General features: G+C 38.7%; 1 protein-coding gene across 6 annotated transcripts in view; it reads right to left on the reverse strand.

The window, feature by feature from the left end:
• The window catches only part of BMX (BMX non-receptor tyrosine kinase), a 58,062-nt gene that overhangs the window by 5,316 nt on the left and 40,206 nt on the right, over positions 1 to 12,540 (reverse strand). For 5 of the 6 annotated variants that reach the window (XM_021932409.2, XM_021932410.2, XM_017954095.3 and 2 more), the window contains 3 exons: positions 7,893 to 8,109; positions 6,948 to 7,012; positions 2,432 to 2,550 (listed from right to left, as the gene is read on the reverse strand). In XM_021932409.2, the coding sequence (XP_021788101.1) occupies positions 2,432 to 2,550; positions 6,948 to 7,012; positions 7,893 to 8,109 (401 nt within the window). Of the gene's footprint in view, positions 1 to 2,431; positions 2,551 to 3,484; positions 3,836 to 6,947; positions 7,013 to 7,892; positions 8,110 to 12,540 lie in introns of those variants that run through there. The other variant, XM_021932411.2, reaches the window with a different exon arrangement.

Here is a 12,540-nt window from a genome sequence, read left to right on the forward strand (position 1 = left end):
TGACAACATTCTCCTTTCTATTGCTGCAGTGGCTCCTAATCTTACATGGGTCGGGGCCCTTTTGGGAATCCGATGAAAGCCACTGGCCACCTTTTGGAAAAGTGAATACACAGCATTTTTTGTGTTCAGTTTCAGAATGTTCACAGTCCCCCAAAACTCATCCAGGAAACTGCAGTCCCCAGGTTAAGAAATCTCGGTTCTGGTCATGGTGGTCAGGAGGGTGGCATTTGGGGTCAGTTAGACATGGCCTTTGAAGTTGACTTCTGTCACTTACAGGCAGGATAAGTTTCTCAACCCCTCTCAGCCTCAGGTTCTCTGTCTATAAAGTGGGGTATTTGCACCTCATGGACTTGCTGTGAGGATGAAATAGGATAAAACACATAGAGCATTTAAAAGAGCACTGAGATGTTTCAAGTGCTCTCTAAATGGTGGCAATTGTGCTGTGCTGGCCAAGGTCAGAAAATTTCAACAATCACCTACTTTCAAATATTTATAATAAAGCAACCTTACAAATTTTACGGCTGCTTTTTTCTTTTAAAACACACAATCTAAAACAACCATCCAAAAGAATGCAGTTTCCTCATAACTTTCTCTTTGAAAGGCTACACACTTATTTCAAACTATCTGTGGGGTTCTATTTTGGGAATTGCTATCAGAGGCCTTGATTCATTTTGGGTATCCTCACTGGGATATACGGTTTAAGAATGAATTTAGTGTTTATAAACAGCTGGAAAATATCTGGGGCCAACTTCTATGGCATACAGTAAATAATCAAGCTGGGTAATACTATTTTTTTGGTCAAAAACAAGCTGTAATTATTAAATAAGGGCACTGATTTTTTGGCATCATTTATAATTGATGCACGATTATCAAAACTATTTTTTTTTTAAGACAGTCTCTTGCTGTGTCGCCAAGGCTGGAGTGCAGTGGCACAATCTCAGCTCATTGTAACCTCTGCCTCCCAGGTTTAAGTGATTCTCGTGACTCAGCCTCTCAAGTAGCTGGGGTTACAGGCATGCACCACCATGCCCGACTAATTTTTGTGTTTTTGGTAGAGACAAGTTTTTGCCTTGTTGGCTGGGCTGGTCTTGAACTCCTGGCCTCAAGTGATCCGCCCGCCTCAGCTTCTTGAAGTGTTGGGATTACAGGCGTGAGCCACTGCACTCAGCCTCAAAACTAATTTTGACAACAAGGTACAAAAGTTAATCAGCACAACATGGCATCAAGTATTCACCAAAATGCTATCTTTGTGATTTTTTTTTTCTTTTTCTATGTGTATTTGATTATCTTTTTTCTTTTTTTTTTTTAACAACGAACAATGCCACTTTTACAAAGGGAATAGTTTTAAAAATTGTGTCACATAGAGAAATAAATGACTAAATTTTCCCCTTTTCAAAGGCAATCTTGTAGGTGACAAGCAGTAAATCAAATTACACTTATGAACTAAGGCATGAAATAAGTCTCAGTCACATTTGGATTACTTCTCCTGGGTCCATCTGACAGTGATTGAAAATAGCCTTGATATTCTCACAACATAGAAAAAATATCAGAAAATGTAGTCACAATTTAAGAATTGTTTCCCTTTTCTAATGACCTTTACTAAATTTTAATATAGATATTTTAGTAAAGTAAGAGTCAGCAAACTTACCCTATAAAGGGCCACATAGCATTTTAGACCTTTTGGGACATGAAGTATCTGTGGCAAGTACTCTACTCTGCTGTTGTAGCATAAAATGAGCCATAGACAATACATAAATGAATGGGCATGATTGTGTTCCAATAAAACTTTATTTACAAAAACCAACTGACCTGGTCCTGGGCTGTGGTTTGCCAATCCCAATCTAAAATATAAATTTTAACAGAGAGGAGACTGCTTGAAACTAGGCACGAATCAAGGAAAGTACCAAGTCATGTGTGGTATTTACACTAAGAATTGGTCAGTGCAGAAGGGAATGGCTATCACATTATTTTCATGCAGAAAATAGATGTCTTTTCAACTTTTTGGGCTTAGCAAAAACTCAGATTTAGCTTTCAATGATTCCTTTTAAAAAACTATTTGAAATCTTCACTGGAAAAACTTTCACCCCCTTTGATGTTTCTAAAGACAGGGTCTTAACTGTGTTGCCCCGGCTGGACTTGAACTCCTGGGCTCAAACAATCCTTCCACCTCAACCTCTGAGTAGATTTATCCCCTTTGATTTTATGAAAAAGTGCTAGCAGGATGTAAATTACAAAATGTGTAGAAGACATCCTAATACCAAACCCAAGAAAATAAATCACCTTCTTCAACCGCTTGCTTGTCTCAGGGTATATGTGTAACTTTTTAAGTGTTCAAGGGCCCTTTTAAAATGAACGTTGCTACTCTTGTGGTTTCCTGTTGTGGAAGTCAGTTTACGAAACAGGACCAGGTCGTATGTGGCCATATCCTTACCAAATGCCCATACGTCTGACTTGCTGCTGTATTTGAAGTAATGAAACACCTCTGGAGCTGACCACTTGACTGGAAACTTTGTTCCAACTGAACTGACATACTGGTCATCAAGAACATACCTGCGAGGGAAAACACATCAACACAGACCTTAAGCCGTGGTGGTACAGGCTGATAAAGGACACAGAAGCCACCCAGAATCTCAGTCGATTGCCTCAGTTTTCTGGAACTTTTGCTTCCTTTCAATGTGTGGGCTTAGCTGGAGGCTGCTTATGGTTTGTCAGCATTTAAAAAATAATATCTAACTGAATATAGCAAAACCTCAGTGTAAAATGTTTGGTAAATATAGAAAAACACAGGAGAGGGTGTGGAGAAATAGGAACACTTTTACACTGTTGGTGGGGTTGTAAACTAGTTCAACCATTATGGAAAACAGTATGACGATTCCTCAAGGATCTAGAACTAGAGGTACCATATGACCCAGCCATCCCACTACTGGGTATATATCCAAAGGATTATAAATCATGCTGCTATAAAGACACATGCACACGTATGTTCATTGCAGCACTATTCACAATAGCAAAGACTTGGAATCAACCCAAATGTCCATCAGTGACAGACTGGATTAAGAAAATGTGGCACATATACACCATGGAATACTATGCAGTCATAAAAAAGGATGAGTTTGTGTCCTTTGTAGGGACATGGATGCAGCTAGAAACCATCATTCTCAGCAAACTATCGCAAGAACAGAAAACTAAACACCGCATGTTCTCTCTCATAGGTGGGAACTGAACAATGAGATCACTTGGACTCGGGAAGGGGAACATCCCACACCAGGGCCTATTATGGGGAGGGGGCAGGGGGGAAGGATTGCATTGGGAGTTGTACCTGATATAAATGACGAGTTGATGGGTGCTGACGAGTTGATGGGTGCAGCACACCAACATGGCACAAGTATACAAGTATACATATGTAACAAACCTGCACGTTATGCACATGTACCCTAGAACTTAAAGTATAATAATAAAAAATAAAAAAATTTAAAAAATGGAAAAACACAAAAAAGCAAAAATAAAATTACTCAGAAACCCACCCTAAAGATAACCTGTAATTCTATCACTCCAAATACATTTTCGTTTGTACTTTCTGATCTTATTTCCCACATATATAAGTTGAATAAAATAGGGTTTCTGTTATATTGAGATTTGCTTTTATTTTTCCTTTAATGGTATATCATGAGCATTTCCCCATATGGTTACATTTCTACTGCAGCATCATGTTTAATGGCTGAATACTGTTCCCTCTTATTATTTCTTCTTATGGAAGGAATTAAACATAATTTGTTTAACCAGGTAAATGGCTTCTCATCTTCTGCTGTTATGAATAATGATGAACAAAAATATCCTATGGAGATATCAAAACCAAAATACATGTTAGGATGTTCACTAAACTCTTTGTTTGTAATAATGATAAAATGAAAGCAACCTTAATGTTCCCAATGTTGAGAAGTAATTAAATATATTATGGCACACTAATACAATCGAATAGCATGTAGCCATTAAAAAATGAGATGACTCTTTACCAAAATAAAAAGGTGCTCATGGTATATGGTTATGCGCAAAAGCAAGTGTGTATAATGTGATTTCACTTTTTTGTGTGTGGGAACAAATAGTAAATGTGCATATTTGTGTATATGATTGGATACACTTAAGAATGAGGTCTGAAAGGATACCCACCAAACATCTGAGCAGTGGTTACACCTAGCACTGAAAATGAGGGACGGATTCTGTCAGAGTAGGTAGCTAGGCAGACATGAGCAGGGCAGGAGAGGTCCCCCACCCCCAACCCAGGAATGTTAGGTGACCGTCAGGTAATAGGCAGTTGTTAACCGTCTCTCTAAAATAATAATTGGTCGCAGCTGGTGCCAGGGAAAGGCAGTCTCCCAAGAGATAGAAAATACTTGAAGCTGATGATCAACAGCTTCCTGATATGATCTCAGGAGTTGGGCAACTGGGGTCAAACATGCGCACTAAGAGGCAAAATGACGGAGTTTAACTGGTGTATGACCTTCCTCTAGGAATACCCAACTGGTAAAAGAAAAATGCCTCAAATGAGCATGAGCACAACCTAACTAAACACGCTGTGTGTGCAGCCCTTCCCAAGTGCTGGCAGGCTACTGCTCATGCAGACAGCTCACCCCAAGGGAAGAATCAGGGGAGAAAAGATGCAAATCTTGGAATTATGCCAAGGTATGAAACCCTAAGTCAAGAACCAAACAGGGCAGTTGGATCTCTCAAGTTGCCCTCTTGGCCCTCTTCCAAGTATACTTTACTTCCTTTCCTTCCTGCTCTAAAACTTTTTAATAAACTCTCACTCCTGCTCAAAAACTTGCCTCAGTCTCTCTCTCTGCCTTTTGCCCCTCAGACGAATCCTTTCCTTTGAGAAGGCAAGAATTTGAGTTGCTGCAGACCTTTATAGATTCACTGCTGCTAACAATTCTACTTTTTACTTTATACACTATTGCTATTTTTCTTATCATAAGTACATATTATTTATGGTATTGATAAAAGAGAACATCATATATTTGCCCACAAAAACCACAACAAAAACAAAAACATAATGACTCTTAATTAGAGAAAATAAAACAACAGGAGTTATGGCAATTGGAATTTTGGATATAATTTACACACCAAATGTTTTAGAGATCTCACTGTAATTTAAAACAGCTGACTGGGAAGATCATTCTTCTAAATATTAACAATAATATTAATAAACTACACTTTCATAGGATTACATACAGGACATTCCATACTTTTCTCCCCAGAACCCCTCAGTTCCCCAGACATTACCAGACACCCAGACACTGCCCTGGCACTCCTGGTTTGGGGATGCTTGTGGCTTAAACCTTCCTTCAAGCTAGTAGGAGCAAATGAAGTCACAGGCATCTAATTGATGTGGCCACAGAGCTTCATAAGCAACAGGGCTGGTACATGGCTTCCAGGATCTCTTACTCAGAGCAAGATCTCTTGTCTCCCTTTTCCAAAGCTACAGAGAACGTGACAGCATGTTCCCTGGATGCTGACATAACAGCCAATATTCCTGCTTTTAGAGTAAAGTTCCCTGGACCTGAGAGCTTCTCCCTGCTTTAAGAACCTGTCAGCAGATTATTTTTTCTTGCCCTTGAGAAAGCTACATGTTTGGAGTGTCAGTGTAGGGAACTCAGTGTATGGTGGTTGGAGTGATGGTAACTAGTACACAGCTAAAAGGACATCTTGCCAATATTTAGGGCTCCCAGAGGAAATACCGTATCTTCCATGGTATGTGCCACAGGGGTCAAAAAGCATCCCCTAACACTGAATTTTGGAGAAGACATTAAAAAAACAGATCCTCCTATGGCATTTTAGGGCCATGTTTGCTAAATATTAACCTGGCCTTGGTCAACTCTTCAGATCTCTTTTAAATGCATTATTCACCTTCAGAATTACATGTTGAGTCAGCATAACTTTATAGTTGTATCTTGTCTCAATGTCAGGGATATCTACTTACCCTCTAGACTCAACTGTGGTCATTTTGAGGGCAGGGACTATCCTATTCATATCAGTATCTCCTGCAGGACTGAGGTATTCAGTAGGCACTCAATAAATGTTGAATAGAAAGGTCTATGTATATGTCTTCATTTTCTATGTAAAACTATGAAAATTTGCTCTGAGGCTTAAATAGTATTAGGATTCAGGATAAAGGTAAAAGAAGACTTTTAAAAAACTATCATAATCAAAATAATTGTTCCAAATCATCAAGTGGTGGTAGAATGCCCATCAAGAGAATCTCAGAGTCTAGTTTTATGCCTTACTTTGTGATGCAGAAAATCTAATGATGTGACAACAAAAATTTTCCTAGCGTGAATGCTCTACCCATTTGAACATCAGGTTTTTTTTTTTTTTTTTTTTTTTAAATAACAAACAAAAAGAGCTAGCAGATCCTTGATTGAGTTAAAAAATTATAAATATTTATCCATTCTTTTTTAATGGCTGAGTAGTACTCCAAAGTACTTGAGGGGCTGGATACCCCATTCTCCATGATGTGATTATTTCACATTGCATGCCTGTATCAAAACATCACATGTACCCCATACATATATACACCTACTATGTATCCACAAAAATTAAAAATAAAAAAATTTAAAAGAAATTTTAAACATCCAATAATGTGGCTGTAACATACTGTATTTAAATTTAGGATCTTTCTGGAACTTATTTAGAAGTATAGAAAGTATCAGATTGTTGAAGGAACTAAAAGTGACTTCAGATAATTTCTGAAGAAGAATCCCATCTTATAAGCGAAGGAATGAGGCGAAACATGTTTCACAGGTAGTTAGAGGCAGTATGGGAGGGACTTAGGTTTCTAAGCCCCCAGTTCAGAGCACCTTCTATATCCCCACAAGGCCTTCAATTATGATGGTGTTCAAATGTGAATGGAAATCCCCCTTTCACTGGTTGCCCTTTTGGAATTGGCTTACCTTGTCATTCCAAAGTCAGATACTTTCACACAGAGATCGCTGTCCACCAAGCAGTTACGAGCAGCCTTTAAAGGAAAAACAAAATCACCAAGTAGTGAAAGTGACCAAGAATCTCCTGACATTTTCCTCCTCTTCAGTAGAATTCTCAGCAAAATCTAAGATTACCTAGCACAACCCCCAAATGCTCTAAAGTTGTCTTTTCTTTCCTTTGCAATTTTCAATTTTTCAAAATAAAAATATTCTCCCACGAGTACTTTCAACCAAGCATCCATCCTTATCAAACGACATGAAAAGGTATTACACTTTAAACACAGAACCTTAGCTTATCAAGGAAAGATGAGAAATTTCTAGAATCTGCCTTTCCACCACCAGATACTGTGCATGCATTCACAGATGCTTTGAAGGCATAAACGCTGCACCTGTGACTTAGGGAACATACGGGCCTGGTGTGAATGCAGGTCTACTGTTGAGTGCAAGAACATCTCTAAAGATAAATCCCAGTGAATACCAAACACAGCACTCCCCACTCCCATTCTGATCCAAAGACACACAAATTCTGTTTCCTTGTTTTTTTTTTTTTCATTTTCAGTTATTGTATCAAATGCCTGCTTTAGCACTAAGCCCTTTCTGAAATAAAGGTCAACTTGGGTTTAATGGTTTTGAGAAACACTAAATTGGCCAAAGTCTTTCCTTTCCATCTGTTCTCCTTCATACCACAACACAGCTATGTAGACCTTAACAGCTTATGTTATTCTCACTGTTCTTTCCACACTTCAAATATTTTTACATTGATTTTTGTAAAAATGTCATTTGCTTAAACAAGTCACAAGTGAGCAAAGCAAAAGTGATGGTGCCCTTCTTGCCTTCCCCACCAGTGACCCCATCTCCAGCAGTGGGAGCCATGGACTGCTTTCCTTTCTTTGAAATTCCAATGGCTTTGCTTACCAAGTCCCGGTGTATGAATTGGTGGCTCTCCAAGAAGGCCATGCCTTCACAGACATCGTAGCACATTTCTAAGAGCTGGGAAGGTTCAAGTCCTTTTCCATGACTCCTCAGGTAATTCAGCAAGCAGCCATTGCTTATATATTCAGTCACTATGTATATGGGGTATTCCTTTGAACACACTCCGTAGAATTTAACCAGCTTGGGATGGCTGAGTTTTCTGGAAATAACAGATTTTCAAAGTTCAATGCTCCACACTCCATTTTCTACATGTACTGAAAAAGAGTTGCTCTCAGATTTCTATTTGTTTTAATTTTCCCCCCTTTCACTTGAACAGAGAAAGAGAGGGAAAAGTTTAGAATCGTATATTGCAAGCACAATTATCTTTGGAGGCAAAAAAAAAAAAAAAAATTCTGCCTCATATCAGACATTGGTGACTTCAGCAGCAATTTAGCAGTTTGTGAATGCTGTATTCAACTTTCCTACAGAGAATCAGGGTAGCAATGGTCTGTTGCACCGGAAACCCTGTTTAGTCTCATGGCATCTTGGGAACGTCCATGACTTATTTAGAGGAAGTCACACCCTAAGAACAATCATTTCCCTTTTATTAACTTTCATATCTAAACATTTCATTCTAAAAAAGTATATCAGAATATGAAGGATGTAGGTTAAATGAAGTCAGATGAGGTTTGATTTTTTAAAAATTATTTTACATTATTATTTTCATTATTTTTGATTAACACATTTATAAAATACTAACCATACGATGTAGCACTTCTGGTAGGTCATGATGGTATGGACACTCAGATTTTTTTTAGTGAGATAATTTTCATGTTATTATGGCAGATGGTTTTACCGTACCTCTTCCCAGCACCCTTTTTAAAATGAGAAAGTTAAGTAGAAGAAAACGGAGCGTAATGTGGCTATGGGCTATTTATTTAGTAATCAGATGTTCCAGATGGAAGTGTTTAATCTTGCCATTGAAGAGTTCTTTAGTGTTTCTTATTAATTTAAGTAATATCAACCTTAAATTTTGTACTAGCCTAGAGCTTAAAAGAAATCAAGCAAACCTTCTTGTAAAGTGTGATTCTCCTACCCTAATTCCCTTTCTCATGATGTCTTTTCTCACCTATCTTGATGTTTTTTTCCATTTGTGAGATGCACAGGTTAAGCTAAATTTCTAACGGAATCTCTAGCAGTGTGCTGTCATATCACCTTCACTTCCCCAAACAGGCTCCCCAACCGCTGCTTTACTCTTTTTACTGTCTTCACGGTTAAGCATAAAGCTTTTGAAAGTACTTAGTAACTCCAATTACTCTTTATTCTCTGTTCTACATTGTATTTCAGTGAATTTGGACACATTTTTGGATTGGCATGTACTTTACTCTTACATTCTGAGCTGACTCTGAGTGATCCATTGTACAAACAAACAGTGCATTCGTATAGTTGTTAATGAGTTTGGAAGTATTAGCCTTGTTGGGGAGATTAGTCTTTTGTCTATAATATGAATTACAAATAATTTTGCCCAGTTTGTCATTTGTCTTTTAGCTTGCATAGGGTTTTTATTTTGTTTTCTTGTCACGCAGAAGTTGATTTTTAAAATTTTATTTTTATTGTACTTTAAGTTCTGGGATACATGTACAGAGCATGCAGGTTTGTTACATAGGTATACATGTGCCATGGTGGTTTGCTGTACCCATCAGCCCGTCATCTTCATTAGGTATTTCTCCTAATGCTATCTTTCCCCTAGCCTCCCACCCCCCAACAGGCCCCAGTGTGTGATGTCCGCCTCCCTGTGTCCATGTGTTCTCATTGTTCAGCTCCCACTTATGAGTGAGAACATGCGGTGTTTGGTTTTCTGTTCCTGTGTTAGTTTGCTGAGAATGGTGGTTTCCAGGTTCATCCATGTCCCTGTAAAGGACATGAACTCATTCTTTTTTAGGGCTGCATAGTATTCCATGGTGTATATGTGCCACATTTTCTTTATTCAGTCTAACATTGATGGACATTTGGGTTGGTTCCAAGTCTTTGCTATTGTGAATAGTGCTGCAGTACACATACATGTGCATGTGTCTTTATACTAGAATGATTTATAATCCTTTGAATATATACCCAGTAATGGGATTGCTGGGTCAAATGATATTTCTGGTTCTAGATCCTTGAGGAATCGCCACACTGTCTTCCACAATGGTTAAACTAATTTACACTCCCACCAACAGTGTAAAAGTGTTCCTATTTCTTCACATCCTCTCCAGCATCTGTTGTTTCCTGACTTTTTAATGATTGCCATTCTAACTGGCGTGAAATGGTATCTCATTGTGATTTTGATTTGCATTTCTCTAATGACAAGTGATGATGAACTTTTTTCATATGTTTGTTGGCCATATAAATGTCTTCTTTTGAGAAGGGACATTCAGTTTTTACAAGCTCATTAGCTTGTTCGTATATGATTAATCTAATTTTACTAATTTACAGGATTATTCTGTAATGTTCAAATGTGTAAAGAAGTCTAAATTTAACATGTGAAGTCTTAAATATTTTAATAAGAATTTATTAAATTTTAAGTTATTTTCTTCCTTCTTAGTTTAACTATACAGACAATGCTTATCATGTCACTCAAGGTGATGAGCTTGGGAGTATTCATCTTTTAGCACTTTTGGAGACTTGCATGGTACTCAACACTGCTCCCTTCAAAGGGAAGGCTTGCAATGGCACAAAGGTCCATCACCCAATAAAGGAATATTCCTTGAACAAATTCAGTCACTGCCCAGGCAGCTCAAGGTAGGGCACCATATTAACTGATACTCCTCACATGGTAGGCTTCAGTTTGACCCCTACATTTGGGATTAGACTTTTTCCCAGTGTGGCACAGTTTGACATCTTTCTTTATGATTAGGTGATGTTTTTAAATGACTTCTTGTGTGTTTTTTTTATGGATACCAGCTTGGTAATGGTAAAAATATGTTTTAAAGTTATACCAAGACACAGGGGTTACACCATGAGCCTGTAACCATGAGAAAAATCTGGCAGAAAGTTCCTATCTGGCAGAAATCTGTCCTACAACACGAGAATATCAAGGGCCCCCTTCCCAGTTTTATGACAGTCCAATCGCTGAAGGCAGAACCAGTTACATAACTGCAGGCACCAATGCGAAATGAAAATGCAGGAATCCTTGTTTAAAAATCACAAAGTATTATTTGAAGATGGCAACAGCAGAGCATTACACCAAGCACAGGGCCCTTCTAGGTACTGGGGGCCCTTGCAACTGTGCAGATCTCATATGCCCATGAAGCCAGCTGGGGTGAAAGGCCTATATTCACATAGCATCTCTGCTTCCAAATAATTGTACAATTATGGTAAAAGTGATTGTTCTGACTTTCCTGGTTCCTTGGGTCTTCATAAAAGAATGACTAAAGAAATGGACCCGAGAATGTCCGCCTGGGTTTGTATCTCTGCTTTTCCACTTTTACTAGTTTGCTGACTCTGGGCAAGTTATTCAACAGTTCTGTGCTTCAGTTTCCTGTAAATCTAAGATAACAATGGTACAACCCTCATAGGTTTCTTATGGGAATTAAGTGAGTTGATATTTATAAAGTGCTTAGAGAAATGCCTGTAAACACTGTACAGTATAACTGTTTAAGTAAAAATTTAAAAAGTGCTCTCAATCTCTAGCAGGTTAGGAATTTTTTTATTTCAACTATTTTTGACCAGAGACCTACTATAACATCATTTTTCATACCATACTGATCGAGTCTCTAAAAGTAGAGTGACCAACTGTCCTGGTTTGCCTGTGGCTGAGAGGTTTCCTAGGACACAGGACTTTCAGTGCTAAAACCTCCCAGACCTCGGCAAACCTGAATGGTGGTCACTCTGCAAAGTCTGATTTACTATGTTGACAAGAAGAGGGAGAATTATATATAACTGAAAGAGAGAGGGAGAGAGAGGGATAGAGAGAGAGAGAGAGAGAGAGAAGACACAGATGGAAAGAGAACACATATGTATTGCCAAGAATTGAAGGCTGTTGTGCTGGGAGCTGAGACACATTAGGAAGAGTATTAGACTGTATTGAAGGTAGCAAGATGGAAAAGGATATTGTTGGTAGAGCATTAGTTTTCAGTACTGCATTAGTTCTGGGTGGTAGCCCCACTCTGTTCTTCATCCCACCGTGCACCTCCCCACAGGGCAAGGAGGCCACAGGGCCAAGGAGGCATGCCTACTCAATTCCTATATATCCCTTTCTCAGCCACCCTTAGAGCACTGGGACTCTGAAATCACACATCCATGTAGTCCTGAGTCCTCTTTCAAGACCTGTGCTGACTCTTCCTTGAGGGGTCTGTCCACTTAAGGGTAAAGCACGCTACCCCTAGCCAAGATTATTAGCCACTAGATAACTGTTTGTGGGAGACAGAGAGGGAGCTTGTGTGTACTGAATATTCTGTCTGCACATAACTACTGAGGCCCCTTATAGTGCAGGACAGAGTTGGGTGTGGGGGGAGAGGGGCAGGGGTGGAGTTTGGAAGACCACAGGCCAGAGGCTGGTTTCTTTGTAGAGTCTTGGAAATTCTAAATTTGAATATGGCCTTTCAGGTTGTTATGAAGGTATATTTGTCAAAGTAGGAGCATAAGACTGATTTGATTTAACAGTGTGTTA

The sequence above is a fragment of the Papio anubis genome, chromosome X (genome assembly GCF_008728515.1).
Source record: "Papio anubis isolate 15944 chromosome X, Panubis1.0, whole genome shotgun sequence".
Classification (NCBI taxonomy): domain Eukaryota; kingdom Metazoa; phylum Chordata; class Mammalia; order Primates; family Cercopithecidae; genus Papio; species Papio anubis.